Source organism: Pterocles gutturalis, unplaced genomic scaffold (assembly GCF_000699245.1).
Source record: "Pterocles gutturalis isolate BGI_N339 unplaced genomic scaffold, ASM69924v1 scaffold33801, whole genome shotgun sequence".
In the NCBI taxonomy this organism is placed as follows: domain Eukaryota; kingdom Metazoa; phylum Chordata; class Aves; order Pterocliformes; family Pteroclidae; genus Pterocles; species Pterocles gutturalis.
Window position 1 is genome coordinate 1,628 of NW_010106538.1, and position 2,579 is coordinate 4,206.

At 54.3% G+C, this 2,579-nt stretch overlaps 1 protein-coding gene across 1 annotated transcript; it reads right to left on the reverse strand.

Annotated features, from left to right (window-relative positions):
* Nucleotides 1-234: 234 nt before the first annotated feature.
* PDZD11 (PDZ domain containing 11) lies at nt 235-2,576 on the reverse strand (the record flags this gene model as incomplete). Its single annotated transcript, XM_010087826.1, has 5 exons — nt 235-269; nt 1,253-1,313; nt 1,494-1,592; nt 1,952-2,008; nt 2,505-2,576. Coding segments are annotated over 5 exons (324 nt in total), but the record flags the coding sequence as incomplete, so codon positions are not given.
* Between the last annotated feature and the right edge of the window lie 3 nt (nt 2,577-2,579).

Sequence of the window (2,579 nt, forward strand, 5' to 3'; positions counted from 1 at the left end):
CTTGTGTCAATAGCCAGCTCAAGGAGTACAGACTAAAGCCCCGTCCATCTTCCAGCTAAATAAGACTCTGTTGGCATCCTTCCACGCAGGCAAGCTAATGCCTGTGCAGCCAACAGGACAGTTGTACCTCCAGTGCCACCTGAAACTTCATGTGTCGTCTCAGATGTTGAGGAAAAGTAGTGGAGAGGTTTTCTGCAGGACGGCCACCCTGGAGACCCAGCAGATGGCTGCCTACTAGTGAACAGTTCTTTCCTTCTGTCTCTGGTAGTCTGGAAGGGAAAGAGAAGGCAAGGCTGAAAGTGCAGGAGCGGCAGTCACTGATGACAAAGGAGAATTAGCCAAAATGTTAGAAGAAAACATAAATTCTGTTTATACCTCATGAAGTAGAGGCAGTGTTCGCTACCCTCTTGGGTAGCAGCTGGCTTTAAGATAGCACATTTGCACCCCAGCGAGTCATGTCAAGTTATTTTAGGGCATTTAGAACAAAATCTTGTTTAAAATACTTTCTTCCTTGCTCTGTATTTGTCGCCTTTCTCCACTTTCACCTACGAGTCAGTTTCCATTTTATGAGGAATCCTTGTCTGGCTTGACTCGACCTTTTTTTTTTCCCCCCTTATATCTATGAACTCTATGGGTTCAGAAACTGTTAATACAGTCTTTTCCCTCATTAGAAATTTAAACATCCTTAGGGAGGGATAAAAGCCACAAGAAGTGTCCACCATGGGCATAGGTCCGCTAGTGACAGAAATAATTCCTATTCAAGGATAAGCAGCTTCCTCTACATCTCTCAAGTTAACGTTTCCATTCAACATCCCACCTTTTACTGCTGTGTTGCTAAGCTCTGCTCTGCAAGTTTTTTTACGTGGGCATGGGCAGCTGAAGCCAGTCCTTACTGTTTTGACTTGGTAGCTGTCCTGATCCCCAGATCAAATCCCGATTTTCTTTCTGGTCTGTAGGCTGCTGGTTTAAACACCATCTACCACCTTAGACTCACAACCGCTAAGCTCAGGTGGAATCACAGAATCATGGAATGGTTTGGGTTGGAAGGGACCTTAAAGATCATAGAGTTCCAAGCCTCCTGCCATGGGCAGGGGCACTTCCCACTAGGCCAGGTTGCTCAAAGCCTCATCCAGCCTGGGCTTGAACCCCTCCAGGGATGGGGCATCCCTGGAATCAGGAGGGATGCAGGGCAATCTGCTTCCCAGGGAGAAATGCTGCTGGGTGAGCAGACTTGGAGCTAGCAGGCACTTACTGTAGGGGAAGTAACGCACGCGCATGGTGATTTCACGAGCCGTCTTCAGGATCTCCACAGCCTGAAAGAAAAAAAAGTTGCTCAGTGCCCAGACTGGGCTGGAGGATAGAAAAAAGGAAGGTCTCAGTTATGTGGTGCCACCAGCTGAGTTGGTGGAGGCTGAGAGATCAGAATGAGACGATGTGTGCACTGACTCCCCATACTGACCCTGCTCCTGCAGTTGGACTTCAAGAGTGCTCACCTTGCTGTGCTCAATGTCCTGGAAATCCACATCGTTCACCGAGAGCACCTGGTCCCCTTCCTGCAGCCCAGCTCTGTGCGCGTCTGAGTCGGGGATCACCTGCAAAGGGAGGAGCAGAGATGACAGCAATGACTCCTGGCAGGGCCAGTGCCGCAGCTCCTGTCCCCCACAGTGAAGACAGCCCAGCCCCAGCGTGTCCCCACGCCGCTCAATCCAGCGTGCTCACACAGGACTGGGGAGGATGGGGAGCGGGGACTGCAGTGCACCAGCAACACTCCGGAAAGATCAGGAAATGGTGCAGGACTGTCTGATTGCTGCTTGTCGCGTGGCAAATTACAGCTCTGAGTTCAGAGATGAATATAAGGCACCTGAGAGTCTCCCTGCACACCCAGCTGGCTCAGCAACACCCCGGGGAAGAGACAGAACACGCAGAGGGAGCAGCAGAAGGATGGACGCACCTTAGAGATGAAGATCCCCAGCTGCGAGGCTTTTCCTCCCCGGATGTTGAAGCCCAGCTGCGAGAGAAACCAGCAGTGAAACGCAGTCACTGTAGCCCGGCCCCTTCCCACTGGACAGGAGCCTCTTCCGGACGGAGCAGAGGTGCTGGTTCTGCAGCGTTCAGTCCCCCTCTGCCAACTTCTATGGCATTCCCACCCCCAGCACCCGAGGTGTGCTCCCTGCCCTTTGTCACCTCCACAACGTACTGGACTCCACCCACGAAGCTTTCCCAGGGGCACGGCCCTTCCCAGCAGGGCAGGAGCCCTGTCCCCCCTTCCCCAAAGCCCCTGGACGGGGAAAGGCCCCAGGCCCCCCCCCGGGCTGCCCTCATCCCTAGGAGGATGCTCTCAGCGGGGGATTACCCCACCCCCGCCGCTCCGCCAGCCCCCGCAGAACCGGTTTGTCCCAGGAAAAGCTTCAGGAACCACCAACGTGAGGCAAACCCGGGAACCGCCTCGGGAAACCACCGGGGAGGAGCCCCGGGGGCCGGGGAGGGGGTTCAGGGGGTCTCACCTGCGCCCCAGGCGGCTTCTTGAGGACGATGGTGCGCGGCAGGAACTGGGTGAGCTCGTTGTTGTAGTCGGGGTG